Source organism: Lynx canadensis, chromosome C1, assembly GCF_007474595.2.
Source record: "Lynx canadensis isolate LIC74 chromosome C1, mLynCan4.pri.v2, whole genome shotgun sequence".
Taxonomy (NCBI): domain Eukaryota; kingdom Metazoa; phylum Chordata; class Mammalia; order Carnivora; family Felidae; genus Lynx; species Lynx canadensis.
The window spans coordinates 200,504,224-200,524,014 of NC_044310.1; the positions used below are offsets into that span (position 1 = coordinate 200,504,224).

Genomic DNA, 19,791 nt, shown 5'->3' on the forward strand with positions numbered 1-19,791 from the left:
GGGAGCTCCCAGACACCAGCCGCTGACACGGAGGCTGCTGGGGGCCTCCCATTGGTTGCAGGCAGTGGCTTTGGCTAGAGATGGCAAGATTTCTGGAGAGAGCAGGTGATAAGTATTTTTGTCATTATCGGTGTCTTTGGTATATACCAGCATCTGGTAAGACTTCCTTTATAAAATTCCTCACTGAAAGAGTCACATTCTTTCCCTGCAGAAACCTGCCATCTAGTTAGAGATTGAAGGGATGGAATCCGCAGACCGCATAGTGACTGCTAATGATATTTGCATACTAAGGAAAGCAGTGTCCCGTTAGTAGAAAGTGAAGGAGTAGACGGGTAAGAGGGCAGCAGAGGTGTTTGCTGTTCATGGGCCCAAGGGTGCCAGCAAATGCAGAAGGGTATGGAGAGAAAGGCACTGAGTTTGTTTCTCGGGGAGCGTTAACATTGTCCCTTGAGGGGGTGCTGTTGATGGGTCGGCTGGGGCCTCAGCTGACTGCTGCCGGCCGGGTTTCCCAGGCTCCATTCTCCCCTCTCATCCCCAGGCCTTCCTTCGGTGGCTGCCGTCTCTGAGCCCAGACCGCATCAATGTCGTGGTGACCGGCAAGGACCGCCTGACAGCTGGCTTGGTCAACATTGTCAGCTTTGACCTTCTGAGCAAGTTAGAAAAACAGCTAAAAACCCCTTTTAAAGTTGTCATCATCGTAAGTGACTTGGCAAAGTCTTTAAGTACTTTCTCTCTGGGGAAACTTTCTCTTAAAAGCTCCAAGAACTTTGATGCCTGTGTTCTACGGGAGCCTCCCTCTGTTTCTAAGAGAATAGAAATCACTGTCTTTATTTTGTGGGAAACTGACATTTCATTCATCTCAAATAGCAGTCCTCAACCCTAGCTGCATATTAGAATCTCCTGGGGCGCTTTTTGAAAAGTGTCATTTACTAGGCCTGAACTGGGGGTTTGCAGCCCATCTCTCCAACACGAAGTCATGGACAGGGGCTGCTGGTGCAGACAACAAGGGCGTGTACCTTCATGTGGCGGCCTCTTGTCCGGGTGGCTCAGGCACACGGTCCAAACAGCTAATAAGGTTTTTTCCAGCCAGTATAAAGACCCTCCCTCCCCCACCTCAAAAAGTACAGCTGACCCTTGAACCACATGGGTTTGAATGCATGGGCCCACTTATGGGCACATTTGTTTTGATAAGTTCAGTCCAGTACTGTCTTTTCTCTTCCTTATGATTTCCTTAATACTTTTTCTCTAGATTACTTTGTTGTAAGAATTCATCATATAATCCTGTACCATACTAAGTATGTGCTAATCGACTGTGTGTTATCGGTAAGACTTCCGGATGAGTAAAGGTTTGGGGGAGTCCAAAGTAAACACTGACTTTTGACTTTACGAGGCGGGGGGCGGGAGGGGGCGGGGGCGGTTAGTGCCCCTAATCCCTGTGTTGTTCGAGGGCCACCTATACTTTTTCCTCAGGTTTGTTGTTTTTTGAGTAGGCTTTACTCAAGTTCTGTGCACAGATGTGACAGCACATCTTTCAGTCACTGGCTTTCCTTGTTTACATGCTTCACGTACTCCGTAAGGAAAGTCTAGAGAGACCTGGTGCCGGCTACCGGTCAGAACCCCGTGTGTTCACATGGCTCACAACTAAAGATTATGAAAAGGTGTGCAGTCCCCATCCCCCATCCAGGTAGCCACTAACAGACATGCAGGGCCGAAGACCGCAGCAGATGGTTTTCAATGGAAGCTTACCCTTGTTTATCCTCTTGGTGAAAGAGGGACACCCAATGCCTCGGGACGATATGAAAGAGTCTTCTTTATTCAGACGTGTGAATTTTAAAGCCAGTGGTATTTTCCTGAATTCTCTGACAGTGTCTTCCCAAATCTTGACGCTCAAAATGTGTAGTGCATATCTCATCTAGAAGGAGAGAAAGGGATGAGTTTTTAGGAGGCCCAGAAAAGTCAGCAAATCGCAGTAGAGCCTGTGGGTTTCTCGACATGGGGCTGGCTGTCATGGGAGGCTCGTTCATCTGCATGTCCAGCCAACAGCTGAGCACGAGCTCCACGGCCCGCACGGTGCTGTGCCCTGGGGGTGTGGAGGGAGGAGAGTCAGCCCCGTTCTCTAAGATACCATAGTCCAGTAGGACAGACAGACACATAGCACACGGATCATTATAGTACATTTTAGTGCTTTCATAGATGTGTGAGCCAAGTATTGTGGGAACTCAGAGAAGAGAAGAAGAAGGCATAGTTGCTGACCTCGGGCATCTATTATCATGATTTGGGCGTGAGAACCATACTATGGCCTTAGCTCAAGCAAACTTAAATGGTTATATCTTTTTGTAAAAGTTTATTTATTTATTTTGAGACAGAGCAAGACAGTGTGCAATCAGGGGAGGGACAGAGGGGGAGAGAGAAGCTGTCAGCACAGAGCCTGACGTGGGGCTCGATCTCACAAACCGTGAGATCATGACCTGAGCTGATCAAGAGTTGGATGCTTAACGCACTGAGCCACCCAAGTGCCCCAAATGTTTATATTTTCTCATAGCTGTCAGGGCAATGAGTCTTCGAGGGAGTCATTTCTGGTTTGGCACAAATTTGGGTGTGGCTTTGAAAAAATGGTAGCATACCTGTAAAATGAAAACATGAAGTATCCCAGGCTGATGGTGACAGTTCTACAATGTGTAGGAAGAATAATGCCTTCATCTCCTGAGGGTTACCCTGTGTCAGGTACTTTATGTGTAACTGCCGATCTTCCCGGTGGCTCCTAAGGCAGATGTTCTCTCCATTTCAGCCCTAATGGAACCGACAGTGAAAGTGGTTACATGATTTGCCCACAGGCATGAAGCCAGCAAGATGGGGCGTCATTGATCAAAGCTGGACTGCATCTGGCTTTAGAATTCATGTTTTTCTGCTTCTGGCTCAACACTTAGCCTGCCATATGGTTTTTGGCAAGCCACTTACCACCAGTTGTGGTTTGTCTTCAGTTATTTAAGAGCCCTGTCTTCTGATTTCAGAGAAATGTTGTAAGAGGGAATAAAGTGTCAACTCTAAGATGTTACACTTCTTCGGAGAGTTCAGATAGAAGCCATTCCTTGGGGTTAGAGTGGTGGTACATGTTAGCCCACTGCTTAAAGGGTCTTTTCCTTCCCTGTCCTCTGTACTTTCTGCTGTTTCTCTCTATAAATCCCTTTTTCTTGGCTGTCATATGCATTCGTCATCACACAGTATGAATATTACAGCCCAGCTTTCTAGGAACAGATACTGTGACATTTGTGGGTTCACCTTACTTATACTCCCCTCCATTGTGCTTTTGAGGTCCATTTCGGTTTATCATAGCTGAAATGGAACAGGAGGTTTCTCACATCACCTCTAGAGATAGATCCAGGATCCCCCCCACCGTGTCCCCATCATAGTGTGGCCAACAACCACCAGGTGCTTACTAAGTTAGCTGGCAGGACTGTTCTGTGTGTCAGCTCATTAAGATTTACAGCAACCTGATAAGTTAGGTAGTGGTATTTTACCCATTTTATTGATAGAGAAACTGTAGAGAGGTCTGTTGGTTGCTCAGGTACATAGCAAGTGATTTGAATATGTACCAAAATAGAAACTTCCCCTCAAAATACCAAGAATGTATTAGTTACAAATTTGGGTTTAGAAAATATGACAGGGACTCATGATCGGTTATGGTTGAACAAGAAACCGCTAGGGGAGGCATCCTCAGTGCAATGCCATGCCAGGTCAAGCTTAACGCAAGCCCTGTCTCCATCCGCTCAGGATTTGGCTGTTTCTTTTCAGGATGAATCTCACTTCCTCAAGAACATTAAGACAGCCCGCTGTCGCGCAGCTATGCCCATCCTCAAGGTGAGTCCTGTTGAGAATAGACTTGAGGCTGGAGCCCACCCAGCGCAGAGGTCCTGCTGTATCTTGCTCAGGCTTGCAGGGGGGTCCAGGGAGAGCAGGGGCTGTAAGTCCAGGGCCAGGGGCTCTGGGCCGTGGACGTGACTTATGTTGACCGAAGCTATCACCGTGTAGGGCTTCAGTGCCAGACTCGGTGTTCTTCCTGACGTCCTGCTAAGACTGGCGCCTGGTGCAGTCACCTCTGTCTCTCAGAGATGAAGGCCTGTTGAAGGCACAGGCTGGACGGGGACTGCATTTTGGGTCCTCCTTGGGCTCCCGGACAAGGCAGAGGGGAGCTGCCAGCATCGTGTCCTCTGAACAGCTCAGGAGAAGCTTCCTGTCTTCTAAGCCACTTGTGGGCGCCCGGCTCTCATGGGGCTAGGAACCAAGGGAGAGGAATCATACAGACTTGGAACCGGGCCGTCAGGGATCAGCAGGAAGCATTGGCAAACCCAAGTCATGCCCAGAAGCTGGTGCTCTTTCCTGGGGTCACCCTAAGCCTTTTTTGTTAGCGAGACGGGCAGCCATGCGCACCCCTTTCTGTGGCCTACACGGGGGCCTGAGTGCTTTGGCTGGTTGAGCCTTGGCTTCAGAGCAGGTGGGGGTGTGGATTTAGTGGAGCTTCGGGTCTTTACCTGGATGTGTTCTATTCTGACATGAATTCAACCTGTGCCATGTTTTACCTGGCACACACTTCCATGTCCGTGGTTTGTGTCCAGATTCTCCCGACCCCAGACGGTGACAAGGCCCCCAAATTTCCTTCCTTCTTTTTCTGGGGAGCTTTTTCGTAATATTGGGGGACAATACCACAATTAGGAAGGTAGCTTTTTCCTCTCCTAAGGTAGAAATCTCTCACAGATGACTTTGGGAGAACCTACTTTGGTTTATGTAGACTGAGCAGACAAAAGTACATGTTTATCTTGTGCTTTATTAAAGCAGCCTTGGTGTTGTGCCAGTACTTTAAACCTGCAGTTTTCATTGCTTAAAAGAAGCTTTAAGTTGTACCTAAACTAGGGAAAACAAATATGCTAAGTGTTGCTGGGGCTTATTAACATTTGAAAAAATGTTACTTAATTTTGTTTTACTTAAATGTTACTTAAAAATTCACTTAATTTTTTCAACTCCCCCTGAAGCACAGCCGTCTACTCATTTCAAGTTTTATTTTGCTTTCTTTTGTTTTAGGAATAACAAGTAATATGATACATCTTCCAAAGCAGGATTATGTCATATGCTCCAAACTTAAAATAAAAGTCCTTTACTTTATTAAAAACCTTGATCCTCTGCTCATGTTACCTATAAATATTTATGGACACACTTAAATGAAACATTTTTCCCAGAGTGGTGACCCTTCTTTTAGGAGGCTTTAATATGTTCTCTTTTGCAAAATGTTACCAGATCTTCGTACTGTGGTTCCAGTATTATAGCCATACCTAAAAGTAAATGTGTACCCTTGATTGTTTAGGCCAAAGAAACGGCACAGTAGATCGGGTATATCATTAAAGGTATAGTTGGGGAGCTTCTGAGCAGCCATCTTGTTAATGCAGTCATTGCCCAGCGGGGAAAGCTGGACCGCATCCTTGTTTCCGAAATATATGCTTCTGAGCCAGACCTTTTAAAGCAGCATTTATATCTTTAATATCATGGGTATATTTCAAATTGATATATTTGAGACAAATCTTTTAGCAGTTAACTAGCATAGATTACTCTGCACTTGCTATACAACTTGGATGTGTTAACACTTTAAGACAGGACCCACGAACATAGCCTGCTATTTATGAAGGTGTCCTGAATCCACTCTCGTACACAACATTGAGTTCACAGGGTTCTGGACCTGTGAGTGGAGGTGGGGCTGAGGCATTCTGCCTCAAACCTTTCATCTCTCCGCTGTGTTTTCATCTAGATCAGAGTTTCTCAGCCTTGGCACCATTGACTCTGTGGGCTGGATCATTCTTTGTTGTGCAGGGCTGTCCTGTGTGCTGTGGGAAGTGTAGCACGATCCCTGGCCTCTACCCACTAAGTGTCAGTAGTACCCCCAGTGGTGACAACCAAAATTGTCTCCAGATATTGCCAAACGTGCTCTGGGGGGCAAATCACTCCTCCCCATCTCTGTTGAGAACCACTGATCTAGGTACTCCAAGGAGATGAATCTAAATATTTTTGGAACAAGAGGAGAGTTGGGAGAAGTAAAATATGCCCTTGAAAAGCCATGTCAGGGCCTAATTTGGTACCACTTGGTTGTTCCTCCAACTTGTGCACCTCCTAGAACTATATTCTGATGATTTCAAGACATGTTCAGCAAATGTGCATGGTGGGGTGATTAGGTTATGCCATCCAGTCTGTGAGATGGCCGGGCCAGATCACATCCTGGAAATGCAGGTTTCATAAATGGTGACGGCAGACACAGGGCACGTGTGGTTGAGGTTGTAGGAAACTGGTGTCGTCCCCTGGGAAGTGTGACGTCTTTCTTCTCCTACAGCACTATTTGTTTGGGCTACTAAAGAAAGGTAGTTCTGTTTTTATGTATACATGCGTGAAAGTAGGCAAGACAGAAAGCTATGAAGAACAAAATTCAGATCCCCTTTATTCCTTCCAATGGAGAAAACCACCAGTAACAGCTTGGTCATTTTTCCAACATGGCAGTTGGAGAGCAGGGTCATCATTTTTAGTGGCTCTAGAGCATCATGTTGTGTGGACGCGTCCCGTAATTTAACCCTTAGTGTCGGATGTTGTTTTGCTATTATGAATAATTTTGCAAGCGAGCACCACCCACGTCTTTGCAGCTTGCACACCTCGACCCCATTAGGACAGATGTCTACACGCAGAATTGCTGGGTCAGAATTTCACCTTTTGATAGATGCCTCTGATGTCCCATGTGGCCAAGCATGACTGTCTCTACTCCCACTCAGCCTGAACCGCACACTCTTTCCCACATGACTCTGGCCCTCATGGGTGTCAGTCTCTTTCTTTTGTGCAACGAGGTACGTGTTTGAGTCTTCCTTAGTGGTGTTGGGTTTATAGTGCTTCTTACTGTCAAACCAGTGTTAGATGATTTCAGTAGAGAGAAAAAGCCCTCAGAATCCCCACCATCCTTTCCTAATAAATACCTGTTTTTCTTTTTGTGTGAATAGACCTCTTTTACAAATCACTGTTGATTGGTTAGATGAAATGAGAGTAGTGGTCTAAAATGTATGAGCCTTTTCTTTTTCCATCCTCATTAAGTGAGTGTAAATAGATGATATATTCAAAAGGGTGTACGGTGAAAAATGACTCTGTCCCCCCTCTGGGCCCCTGACCCCTTGATCTGTGTCTGCAAGGCAGCCCAGGTTACCAGATTCTCACGTTTACTTCTAAAATGTAGTCTATGCCCAGTGAGTATGTGCATCCGGGTTTTCTTCTTCATTCCTTCTTAGAGTGTTCTACAACCACTCCTTTGCCCCTGCCTTTTTTCTCTTAATAGTGTACCTCAGAAGCTGTCCCACCTCATTTCAGATGACACAAGCTCATTGTTACAAATACTGTTTTTGGTTGTACGACTCTGCCATAATACATGTCATCTGTTCCGTTTTGATGGGGTTGTAGCCAGGCTTTGGCCATCTTTTCATACGATATACAAGTAGGTGGTAGAAAACCCAGTCCCGCCACATCGACAAGAGACAGCTCTTCGCCCCTGTCAGCCCAAAGGGAGAGTGGTGTCAGTTGGAGGGTCTGCTGTCCCAGTTGACGAGGCTGCAGGAGGAGTCCCTTGTGGTCCTGCTGTTCTGGTATGAATTCTTTCAATTGCAGCACAGAATCAGAAATGAAATTATTGGAATCTAGTACGTAAGGTAAAACAGACTTTTTTCCGGAGGAAAAAAACATGCTTAGTATTTAATTTGAGCATGTGTGTTATATTAGTGATACCTATACCCATGCAGGCCTTGAAGGTCAAAACAACAGAACTTTAATTAGCTATAATTATAACGTTTAATGTTTTCTTGTACATTTTGGTGTTTTTGAACTGCTGTAGTCATGTTCTTCCTTGTTTCTGTTCTTACCTCAGAATGAGTTGCCTTTTACATGGCATCAGGATTTTATTAATATCGAAGCAGTGATGCTCGCCTGCCTTGAAAGCTCTGTGGTTGTCATGCAGATCAGTTTAGTGCTGGTGGTGGTGTTCAGACTTGTGACTGGAGCTGTGTCTCTTTTGGGGAAAAGGCTAAAACCTAGAAGGGAACTATTTTATATGAAACATGCTGACCCGACCAGAGACTCAGGCCATTTACGAGGCATCACTAAGTGGTAGGGATCACTGCTGATCCCTGGGGTGGCCCTTGGTCAACAGGGGCGTAATTATGCTATTTATCTTGGTTTGGCCTTGCGTGTTGTGGAGAGCAGGGGGACGAACAGAACCTCGATCTTCGGCTCGGATTCCAGTCACCGGATTTCTCCTGAAGATTGGGGTTTCCCTCTTGTTCTCAGGATTTAGATTTAACTACAGATGTTGACTCTTTGGTTGTTTCTTGGGTAGTGACAATGATCCTGCGTTTGTTCTTGATCTGTGTACTTTTGGTCACGTGTCCCCAAACTGTGTTGGCCTCTCTCCTTATTTTTGAAGATTCTATAATGACTTCTACACTCGTGACAGCATAGCTCCAGTGTCCGTGCCACATAGAGCTTGTGTGTAACAGGACACTTGGGTAGCGTGGGCTTGACCTGCTTTTGGATGTCACCAGCCTTCTCACGTTGTACTTCTAAACCTCAGGGGACTCCGCCTATGGCCTGAACTTTATTTAGAGTACCATCAGGAATAACACTTGGCAAGAACTTTGGGCTTTGGGAAGCATGACTTTTTCCCCAGTCTGGAGCCTTGGTGAAGTGTGTTTTAACCGGTCAGAATAATTCAGTAAAGCAAGTTATTAGCTCAGTTGAAAAAAAAAAAAAAAAAAAAAGAGGTAATGATGGAAAGCGAGTAAGAATTCCCAGGCTGCGTCTTGTACGAACTTACAATTTTGGTTCTTTTCTTTGCAGCATAACATTCTCTTAGCTCATATTTAAAAATCTATGTGAAAAAAGAAACCTGTGTGTAGGTTATGCACTGTGAGTCAGATTGGATTCTCCTTGGCAAATTACATATATTAACTTGTCCTGCCAGCAACCTGTTCCACAGGGCTGACCTGATGACCTTGACCCATGAGGAAACTAAACCTGCCTTTGAAGGTCATCTGCCTCCCCCCTACCCCCAAGCATCTGTTCCTGTGAATCACATGATCTCTTGCGGATACCGCATAGAAATTATTTTTTTTTCACCGCTCCCTTGCGGATTTCTTGGGTACTGCTTTCTGTGCTTAGCCACAGGGGTTAACTGTAAAGTATTCAGCTTAGTGTTGATGGATGTAATTTTATACATTTATATTTTCTTAAGTTGGAAGTTCTCCGAGGTGGACGGTGACCTACAAATCATGTACAGCTGGGCAGGATGACAGGCTGCACGGGTGACAGTCATGATGGCACCACCGTGTTGGGGCTGAGCAGGGAGCAGGCTAAATCATTCCAGAAAAGATAAGACCCTGTTCTGGCTTCTTTTCAGAGCTGGTCTTTTTCTTTTTCTTTTTCCATAATGCTGCCTCTGCTTTTTAAACACCCACAAACGTCCATTTTCAGCGGCTTCATCAGCCCTAGTCAAGGCAGCGTATGGGATAACGGGCTCCAGATTAACACTGTCCTGGAGTGATTTTCCATCACCTGGTTTGTGAGCTGCCCCTCCCCAGGCACCAACAGCGACGTGGGGAATAGGTTTAGGATGATAGGCTGATTTTCTCTTCTTGATAAGGCTTCTCATTTTCCCCGTTTCATTGAAATGGTCTTGAGCCAAGGCAAGCAGTGCTACAGACGTCATTCAAGAAGCTCATTGTTATTTTAATGAGTCTGCATTAAACCGCGCAGGAAATTAGAAGGCTGGGTAATTGAACTGTGGAAAATTATAGCTGGAGAAATTCATAGCTCTCCTGTCATAATGGAATTAGGTATTGGCGGTCGCTGAGAGGGCAGAAGTGCATCTTGAGAGTTGTATATATTGTATATTTATAAAGAAACATTTTTCTTCCCTCTGTTGCACCTTTATTTATTTATTTTTATGAGGCAGCATATCCATTTGAAAACCTAATTTCCTCTCCTAGGTGATTTACTGCGTGCGATTACCTTACACTCCTGTTGTTAACTCAAGGTTACAGTGGTTAACAAGGTGTTTCTAGACAACTGAGCTCCGTGGTAGGCTTCCTTCCCAGAGCTGAAATGGATTTTACCTCCAGTAATTTTTGGCCATTCCCTCCCCTAATATAGCAGCGAGTGTCTCCTTTTCTGTTCTCCCCTCTTTCCCATCTTAATACGACGTGGTACATTTCGGTTTGATCACCTTCGGGTCAGGTTGGTGCCAGGATGGTGGGGAACTTGGAGCTCATCGTTGGCGTAGACCATTTATTTCTGTCCTACCCACTGCCAAGCAGGCTGCTGCAGACCTGGGCTGGGTTTAGGGTCAATGGACCCAGGTCCCACTTTTTAAAGTCCTTTTTAACTGAAAAATAGGCTAAATCAGGGCTCTCTGGGCTCAAGGCATTGTGTCGCTGAGTTAGCGACAGCCTTTTTTTCCTCCAAAGAAAATCAGTTAGAGGCTTACGCACAGGCCACCCCTGACTCTTCCTCCTGTCCTCAGTGTCATTATCTGATCAGAAGTTCAACTTGGATGTCAGAGATCAGAGATCCCCTCTGGAAAAAGGTCAGACCTGGTGGTCTCTCCCCAGCTTCCACTTCCAATACTGAATTCTTTGAGTTTCTTCTGTCTTCCCTTGGTTACTGGTTAGCTGAATATTTTTCAGCATGCATCGAGTATTTATAGATCGCTTGCTTTGTGCCAGGTACTGTGCAACAGAAGATAAAGGTGGACACAGCCCTGATCTTAAGATGCTTGCAATCTAGTGAGGGAGACAGAAGAGGTAGAATTCAGGATAATGTGCTAGGTCCTGATACAGGGGGACAGGGCTGTCCCAAAGGCAGCCCAGGAAGTGGCATCCAGCTGCTTCCGTGGGTCACACCGTGAGGCTTGTGGAACTTGTGTGTTCTTCTTCTCTGGCCACGGTACCTTTGCTTAGAGTTCCCAGGTGTAGGCCAGCCTGCAGTGTCTTCAGAATCCAGATCTCCTTGGGTTCTGAGAGCAGTAAACTGGATAACTGCCGCAGTCAGAGTGCCCAGGAAGTGAGAAATGCTCCCGCTACACTCCAGGGGATTTTGCTGGCTCTGGGGCATCCAGCTCCTATCCCAGTGGGGCATTTGGGATATTCCCTATGTGCTCCTCTGTGCACTCTCAATCCCTCTGGCTGTTTGTTTTCTAGGTTGCCAAGAGGGTGATCCTGCTGTCCGGCACACCAGCCATGTCCCGGCCCGCAGAGCTCTACACCCAGATCATTGGGGTCAGGCCAACTTTCTTCCCTCAGTTTCATGCATTTGGACTTCGCTACTGTGATGCCAAGCAGGTATTTATTCTCCCCTCCCCCTCCCCCACCCATTCCTTACCCTGATTTTGAGACCTCCTTTGTGTTCCTTCTCTTTGGCCATGGTTACGATCAGAGGCACACTGGCCAGGGAGCCGGACCCAGATTTTAGTCCTGCTTTGCCCCTAACTCTGACCTTCGAGTGTCCTCAAGGATAAGATAAGAACAGTCCCTCCTAGTTGTAATGCTTGTGATTCCAGGGTGGTGTTTCCCAATAAAGGGACCGGTGGCTGATACGTAGGTGCACAGAACTCTGAGAAGGGCACCTAGGCGAGCTAGGGGTGAGGCCGGGGCCCATATGCTCTGTGCAAAAAAAGACCACAGAGACATCGAAATGGGTGGAGTGGAGAGTGTGATCTGGTGCTGCCTTGGTGGGCTCTCGTCAGTCAAAATGTTGACTCATGACAGTGAATTGTGCCTGCTCAGGAGGCTAGAAGCCTCTGGGCTACAGATTCTCTATGAACACAGTGCCAGTGGAGCAGGTTCCTCTGGAGCTACAATCTGCACAGCTTCAGTCTCCAAACGTGTCAGAGAGAGCCTTGTGAAGACGAATGCCATTGCAATCAAAGTCTTGATTTTTTGTTTTAGGTTTATTTATTTTGAGAGAGAAAGAGCTCATGGCACACACCTGTGTGCATGGGGGAGGGGCAGAGAGTGAGGGAGAGACAGAATCCCAAGGAGGTAGTGCACTGTCACCTCGGAGCCCGATGCGGGACTTGAACTCACGAACCGTGAGATCATGACCTAAGCCAAAACCAAGAGTCAGACACTCAGCCAACTGAGCCACCGAGGCGCCCCAAAATCTTGATTTCGAAAACCTCGATTTTTTTTTTTAACTGGAAAAAAAAAATGTCTATTTAATGACATGGGGAAATACAAGAGTGGGGAAAAAAGTAGGATGCAAAATTTTCCCCATAATTCATTCATTCATTCATTTGTTCTCTCTCCCTCCCTCTCTTTATCCCTGTCTCTCCCCTCCCCTCTCCCCTGCACCTCTCTTTCCTATATGATTGGAAGATGACGTACACAAAATAATGTACAAGAAATGGATTACTTTTGTAAACGAGAAAATTGGCATTTTTTAAATGTTTACATGATTTACCAATCCTGCATTCCTCCTGATGGGCCGTTGAATCCCTCAGTGTGCATCAGTCTCATCAAGCCAGCTGAGCACAGGACACTGTCCTCCTCAGCAGAGGAGGTTCCTAACTGAGCCTTGTTTCTCTCCTTGTCTGCAGCTGTGCCTCCCTCTACGGTGGGCTCAGCATGTTTCCTGAGTTGGGGGGGGCCTCTCAGTGTCAGGCAGCCATAACCAGTTTGGCCAAAGCCTGGGCACGTTTCCCATATTCTTCCCCAAAAATAACCCATGAAGGGATGACCCAGAAAATCAGCCTCTCGTTTGCTTAGGTGTTCATTTTTTTCCTTACGCACTGAGCTGTTTTCTTCTGGGTTTGGGCTCCTCCTTCTTGGCTCTGGTGCCTTCTTCACCCTCTCCAGACCCCCCCATGGGATGCAGCTCCTCTGTTAGCTCGTGTGCCATGGCCTTGGTTGGCCGCGGGGGATGGAAGCGGAAGTCCCGGCCGGCGACCTCTCTGGCCGTTGGGATGGGAGTGGGGCTGGCTGGCGTCTTCTTCCTGCGCCCCTAGTAGCTCCCTCTGATCCAGGCTCCGGAACTTCCACAATCTGAAAACCAGAGGGAAGATTCATCAATTTTTCCTTCTAATCTCTGTTTTTGAAACTGTGGCCAGGGCAATGAATTTATCCTTCAGCGGCAATCCTTCATCTGGCAAAGTCAGACTCCTCAACTCCTCACCTCTGTTCGCACGAGGGTCCACACGGCCCTGAATGAGAATGGCAGACTCAGGTCCCCTCTCTCAACTGTAGGTCACTTCTCCTTTCCCCCAGCTGTTCTGCTGTAACTTTGTAACTTTGTAACTTCATGAACCTTGAAGCCACATCCTGAGCCTCCCCTGACTTCTTTCTTGGGGGTGGGGCTCCAACCGGTCTCTAGGACCTCATTGTTTCAGACCTTAAGGATTCCTGTTTTGTGGTCAAATGACAACTATACTGAGCCACTATTTGCATCGAAGATGCTGACACATTGGAGAAATGGCTGCAGCTTACTCCTTCTGCGTGCATGCCTCATGCCGTCTTGAGAAAAAGCCTTGCTATGCAAGTTTGTGATGTAAATAAGACTGTCTGCCTTATTTTTTAAATGCTCTTTCAAAAAACTTTCCAAGTACTTTAAAAATACCCACTTAGGTTCAAACACAGTGCTTATAATGTAAATTGTAGTGCTTTGCAAAGTTAATTGCAAACCATTTTTAGCTGCTTATTGAGGCAGGAAATTTCTGTTATTGAATGTATTTAAAGCGATACACTTCTTTAACGAAATCTGTAATGCACTTTCCCCAGGATCAATCCAGATTAGATTCCACACAGTTGTCGTGGTCCCACAAAACTCTTCACGAGTGATTTGTACTTCTGTCCTATTTGTAAATGACCCACTTTCTGAGAAGGACCTTCGCTTCCTCGGCCATCTGGGCCCGTAGTGGAATGTTTACCTAGTGATGATAGGGGCTGAAGACAGAATCCATTGCCTTTGCCCCCAAACTGCCCCTTCCTGTGTCCCCAGTCTCTGTCCACCATCTCCCCAGTCTTCATGCCATCCTCATTCATCCTTTCTCTCTTCATTGCACCCCCCCCCCACCACCACCACCAGTCAAGAAAACAAACATAGACAGTGCCTTTCCTTCCTTCCACCTAGCCCAGTGCCTGCTACATGGTAACTTTTCAATAAAAGCTTGTTGGATTGTGAATATTCTAAATTTTAAACCTTTAGTATTATTGGGTTTAAAATTTTTTTTTTTAACCTTTATTTATTTTTGAGACAGAGAGAGACAGAGCATGAACAGGGGAGGGGCAGAGAGAGAGGGAGACACAGAATCTGAAACAGGCTGCAGGCTCTGAGCGGTCAGCACAGAGCCCGACTCAGGGCTCGAACTCACGGGCCATGAGATCATGACCTGAGCTGAAGTCGGACGCCCAACCGACCAAGCCACCCAGGCGCCCCAGTATTATTGGGTTTTAACCTATAAGATTAAAAGCTGACATAGTAGCACTCAGGAGCATGACATCCAGATCAATTATGGTATCCACTTGTGTCAGCATGATGTTTATTTAATGCAGCCAGTAGGCCAGAGCTGTTTTGTTGTTGTTGTGGCCAGCTTCTTACATTGAGAGAAGCCACTGAAGAGAATGCCCCATGCTGAGCTCATTTTTGACCCTATGCATAGCATGAAGGCATTTGCTGAAACTTCCAGTTGATTTCAGGATATTTTTTAAAAGAAGACGCAGTTTTTGATCATTTTACTTTGCCTTTGACCATCTCTTCCTATTCTCTATGTAGCATGGGTTTTTAGGACACCTGCCATATCCCCACGATGAGAGACTAGGTCCACTGGCCCTCAAGAATGAACAAGCCTAGCTTCTACTCGAGGTGGTTCATGGCCCTGGGGAGGCTGAGACAGGAGAAGAGATAAGCAGCTAGCTGGAAACATAAGGCAGCAAACACCCTGGTTCCCTGATTTTCTACAGGACTATAGACATCAGTTCTTATTTCGAGTAAGATTGTTAGTGAAGAATAAGGTTTTCATTGCAGCATCTTACCTAGCTATATGACAGGGAATAGATATTCTTGCTCATTGCCTCTCATGAGCTGCTAAGTGAAGAAACCGATTTTATGAAGGACTGCCTGTGAACCCTAAAACCCACCTCTGGTTTCAGCCACACTGGTACAGTCCCGTGCTCTGGGTTCCTTCCTTCAATTCCCACCAGCAGCAGCAACACCCTGCATTCATGTCACTGCACTTGGTTGTGTTGGTGTAGCCCATACTAAGGAACAACAGCTTCTTAAATCCCAGTGCATCCCATCAAATAAGGGTATTACTGATAATATGATTTGTTATGTTGTGCAGTGAACTCTAGGAGAAGCCCTAGGGAAGGTGATTTGTTTATTTAGAATATGGGAATAGTTTGACAAGCTGGGTGTCTTATTGGTCTTTTAATGTAATAGATATCAGACCTCTTGGCATCTTGCATTTGCTGCTAGAAAGTTCAGCATGTAGAACACCAGGATATGTGTTTTTAGTTCACTTCATTCCTTACTGTTTCTCTTTTCATTCCTAGTTCCCATTTGTATTATATTAGGTTTTATTCATCTTTTAGAGCCACTTGAAGTTCTCTGAACAAAGCCATAGGAAGAGAAAGCTGTGAGAATGTTGAGGTCACAGCCTGGTTAACTTGGCCCTGGGAGAACCTAACTGGATGTATGTTTCTCTCCACAGCAGCCCTGGGGATGGGATTATTCAGGTTCCTCCAACCTCGGAGAGCTAAAGCTCTTGTTGGAAGAGGCGGTCATGCTGCGACGCCTCAAGAGTGATGTCCTTGCCCAGCTCCCAGCCAAGCAGCGCAAGATGGTAGTCGTTGCCCCAGGCCGGATCAGCACCAAGGCCAGAGCTGCCCTGGATGCCGCGGCCAAGGAAATGACCACCAAGGAGAAAACTGTGAGTCTGGGGCTGCAGACAGGGATTCAGGGGTTGATGTGTCCACAGCTGTTCCTTCCTGGGAGGGGCTCTACGGGGGGTACCCAGAGTTCTCTGAGCTTGCCTTTCCATGATCTCTTCCCACCCCTCTGGACAAGGACAGTGAGCCCATGTCATTTCTCAGCCTACCTAGTCTGCTTCTAAAACCTCTTACTGATTTGCTGTTTTATGCATGTGTAGATCACTGTTGACAGATGGTCATAAAAATAAACCCCATGGTAACTGCAGAATGGTGATATATATTCTGAATCCCTCAAAGAAAGTTGGAATTTATGTTTAGTGTATTTTGAGAATGCCTTAGTCTAGTAACTGTTACTCAGTCTAGTAACAGTTAAGAAATTAGTCCTAAGCGTATCTGATACATATGTGTTAACACTCTGACAATACATGTTATTTTAGTCAAAATAACAAATTGACATTTATATAACAAAGTGGAGTTTTCAAACCCTCTTAACCCTTAATCCTTATTACAGTCATTCATGGTTGGCAAGAAGTTGGCATCCCCATTTTACAGGAAGGGAAACGAAGGCTCACAGAGATTGTGATTTGGCCAAAGGCTTATGGCTGCTCCGTGGCAGAGCTGAGGCTATAACCAAGCCTGTTACCCCTATATTTTAAGGTCTTTCCACTATGGTGGTTTCATCTTTTCAAAACACTTTCGTATCTGTCTTTAGTGTCATACTGTGCTAAGTGCTATAAAGTAATTTACACCAGTTCCATCTCTGTCCTTTTGAGATAAAACCTTGCAGTTTTCATTGCCAAGAAAATAACAGTTATTGACATTTTTTGACATTATCATAAAGCATTATCTGGGCTTGTTATTACCTTGTATAAAGAAACTTAGATCCAGATGAGATCCCAGCCTTCTGGGAGAGCACAAAATAAATAAGAATGACGAGAGACAGAATGCGTGGGGTTTTTTTTATGTTATTTTACCATGTTATGAGCAAGACCAGCAGGTAACTTTTAAGAAACAGAGTCTAGGGTGGAAGAGGCGCTGTAAGCTATCAAGCTGCATTTAATTTATGCTGTCGTGCATCTAATAATCTGGGTGGTCTGGAGGAAGTGAGCGGGCATAACGTCTTTGCTGTGGGGTTTTCCAGCAAAGTTCCCCTATACCAATGTGGACACACAGACCAGCCATTCTCAAATTGTATTTCAGTGGAACCATGAGCAGAAGCAGGTGTTCTGTTGCTAAAATCAGCGTTGGTGGTCTTTTTCTGATGTCTAGAGATAAAAATTCGATGAATGGAAATTCTTTTTCTCAGTTTAAGCTTTTTCTTGTAATTTTCTTAAATCTTTAATGTTTACTAACGGTTGCCCACTGGTGAACTCCGTCAAGAAAGCCAATGCCCAAGTACAACAAATATAGTATTAATGGGAAAAATTCAGATGTGTGATAGTTTTAGATGCAAAGATCCGAATGTGTATAAACATTCTATTATTTTAGTTCCTTGTGTGTACAGAAGTAAGCCTATCGGTATTTCATGGAATTCCCTAGAAAACCCCCTCGCCTGTACCTGGCCCCCTCCCAAACCGGGCAGAGAACAGCAGTCAGTGGGCATTTGAATTGAGGAGGAACATCACATTGAGTGTGGCCAAGTGGCAACTGTAAATTGTGCAATATCGCTAAAAAGGAAAAGAAATAAATAGAAGTATGGGGATTTTTAACTTTTAGTGCAGCAAGATTTGAAAGCATTTTTAAAATTTTTCACCAGCTTATGTAGTTCTTCACATTAGGTGAGGGGGCTCTTTCCAAAGTTGATTTCAGATGTAACCTGAAAGTTTGAGCTCTGAGTTTACAGGGATAATGTAAGATTGACTAGGCTAAACCATGGAAATCAGGAATGTTGGGTATTTTTATAACTTCCGGTGGCCATATAAATCCCCTAAATTCTTTGGCATATTTTGATATTTTCTTACCTAAAAAGGGGAGCCAGTACTGGTCTCCTAGACCTCATGCAGGAAAAGTGCCTAAGGACAGTGTCAGTGGCTCTGAGTCCCTCCTGTTGTGTGATTGTCGTCTCCCTGCCCTTCTTCCCAGGGTCTTAAACACTGGTTTTGCAGATTATGAAAGCCTAAATTGCAGCGTAATTCAAGAATCCAGCAGAGAAGGAGCCCAGCGCTCTTCTCAGTCCAGTGCTTAGAGTTGCCATGTTTCCTTGGCATCTCAGAAAAATTAAGTTTGTCCCTAAAAGAGAGAAATTGAGTTGGTACAGATTACCTTCAGCATTATGCTGAAGCTGGTTACTAGATTCTTTCCGATAACAAGACAAATCCCTGAAAAATTGCTTCCCTTTTGTGTTTTTTAATGTCAATTCATTTTTATAATGGAAAATCCAAGTAGAACATGAATTCATGAGCTTTGCCCTTTGGACCGCCAGAACTTGTCTTACTCCAAAGCCACAGATGTGGTGCATCTGTCCACTGTGGATCTGATCAGAGGCTGCACCCTCACTTAATTCAGGAAGGGGAGCCAGGAGTGGGACCAGATGGCTTTTGACCTGCCTTCCAAACCCTGGCTGGCTGTGAAAGCTTGAGTTGAACAAAATAAAATGTTCGGGGATCGTGGTTTTATGGTTTTAGTCAAGTGAGGAAGCCCTGTGAATCTGCAGAAAGGTGCCCTCCCATTTTGATAGTTACCTTGTAGCCCCAAGTTTCCCTGCAGTGTTGTGCGTTCCACTGCTAACCTGTCAAGAAGTGATTCTTTGTTCCCTCACACCTTCCCATCTGGAGGAAGTGGCCCATTTATGAAATATAATGCACGACGAAAGCTTTGTCTTATTTTCAGCTGAAATAATAGATATCTTTTCACAGGCTAAGAAAAGCTGACTCTAATTCTGATCAGCTTTTGTCTATAGTAATTTTTTTGATCAGCAGGACTAGGCAGAAAAATGGAACAAGTCCGTGCAGACTTCCTGGTGACAGTGTTACTTCACCCTTCTGCTGTTTGACGATGCATTCAAATTCCAACCTAAAAAAATAATTCAAAACCCCAGTGGATCTAATTTAGTACAAGTCAAGGACACAAGAACAGAGAATACAGGTTATTTAAAATTTCCTGGCCCACAGCTGGCAAACGAAGTGAGATCATTCATGGACCAGTATTATGTCTACTTCGTGTGGGGAAGGTCTGGTTTTTTTGTTTGTTTGTTTGTTTTTTTAAGATAAAACTATTGGTTTCTCCTACATTAAAAATACAGTAGCTATCTATTGCCTAGAATCTGAAAAATAAAAGTACTTATAAGAAACACTTATTGTTTCTTATACTATAAAAAAGAGTCACCCATCTTTTAAAAATATCATATAATGTTGGCATATATCATTTGGGTAGTTTTTTATCAAACATATATATTTTGCTTTATTTATTTTTTTTTTAAATTTTTTTTCAACATTTTTATTTATTTTTGGGACAGAGAGAGACAGAGCATGAACGAGGGAGGGGCAGAGAGACAGGGAGACACAGAATCGGAAACAGGCTCCAGGCTCCGAGCCATCTGCCCAGAGGCTGATGCGGGGCTCGAACTCCCGGACCACGAGATCGTGACCTGGCTGAAGTCGGACGCTTAACCGACTGCGCCACCCAGGCGCCCCTATTTTGCTTTAAAATATGTATTATATAGAGATATGGGTAACAGATTTTATATATAGTTTTTTAAGTTTATTTTTATTTACTTATTTATTTATTTAGAGGGTTGGGGAGAGGGGCAGAGAGAGAGAGAAAGAGACAGAATTCCAAGCAGGCTCCAGGCTCTGAGCCATCAGCGCAG

General features: G+C 45.1%; 1 protein-coding gene across 3 annotated transcripts in view; it reads left to right on the forward strand.

Moving 5' to 3' along the window:
- SMARCAL1 (SWI/SNF related, matrix associated, actin dependent regulator of chromatin, subfamily a like 1) overlaps positions 1 to 19,791 on the forward strand; it is a 54,799-nt gene that overhangs the window by 19,450 nt on the left and 15,558 nt on the right. For 2 of the 3 annotated variants that reach the window (XM_030325336.1, XM_030325335.1), the window contains exons 9-12: positions 539 to 697; positions 3,793 to 3,858; positions 11,259 to 11,399; positions 15,764 to 15,982. In XM_030325336.1, the coding sequence (XP_030181196.1) occupies positions 539 to 697; positions 3,793 to 3,858; positions 11,259 to 11,399; positions 15,764 to 15,982 (585 nt within the window). The remainder of the gene's footprint in view (positions 1 to 538; positions 698 to 3,792; positions 3,859 to 11,258; positions 11,400 to 15,763; positions 15,983 to 19,791) is intronic. The other variant, XM_030325338.1, reaches the window with a different exon arrangement.